This window comes from Pterocles gutturalis, unplaced genomic scaffold (assembly GCF_000699245.1).
Source record: "Pterocles gutturalis isolate BGI_N339 unplaced genomic scaffold, ASM69924v1 scaffold25673, whole genome shotgun sequence".
Classification (NCBI taxonomy): Eukaryota; Metazoa; Chordata; class Aves; order Pterocliformes; family Pteroclidae; genus Pterocles; species Pterocles gutturalis.
Window position 1 is genome coordinate 6,186 of NW_010121215.1, and position 331 is coordinate 6,516.

Here is a 331-nt window from a genome sequence, read left to right on the forward strand (position 1 = left end):
TCTCTTTTTTGCTGTTCTAACAGCTCATGATACCAAGACGTCAGGCTCTTTTAGTCTTTCTAGACAGTGTCTCCTTAATGCCACTGGCAGAGGCAGCACTAAATTAGATAGCTGGTCTGACTCAAAAGGACATTTCTTAATGACAGGTTGTTTGTTCATTTTTTAAAGTATTGAAACATCGTTATGCCTGTTGATTCTACCGGTGTTACAGGGCTTGCATGCCTACGGGGAGTACTTTTCTAAGTCTGTAATGTGAATGAATCTTTCTTGTAGGATATTAGCAACTGTTTTTAATTTCCTAACTACAGGTTGGCTTATCAAGATGACTGTG

The 331-nt window shown here is 39.0% G+C and overlaps 1 protein-coding gene across 1 annotated transcript in view; it reads left to right on the plus strand.

The window, feature by feature from the left end:
* The window catches only part of GCSH (glycine cleavage system protein H (aminomethyl carrier)), a gene marked incomplete at its 3' end in the record, with an annotated part of 6,252 nt that extends 5,924 nt beyond the window's left edge, over nt 1-328 (plus strand). Inside the window, exon 5 of the mRNA XM_010077180.1 lies at nt 309-328. Within this exon, the coding sequence (XP_010075482.1) occupies nt 309-328 (20 nt within the window). The remainder of the gene's footprint in view (nt 1-308) is intronic.
* Between the last annotated feature and the right edge of the window lie 3 nt (nt 329-331).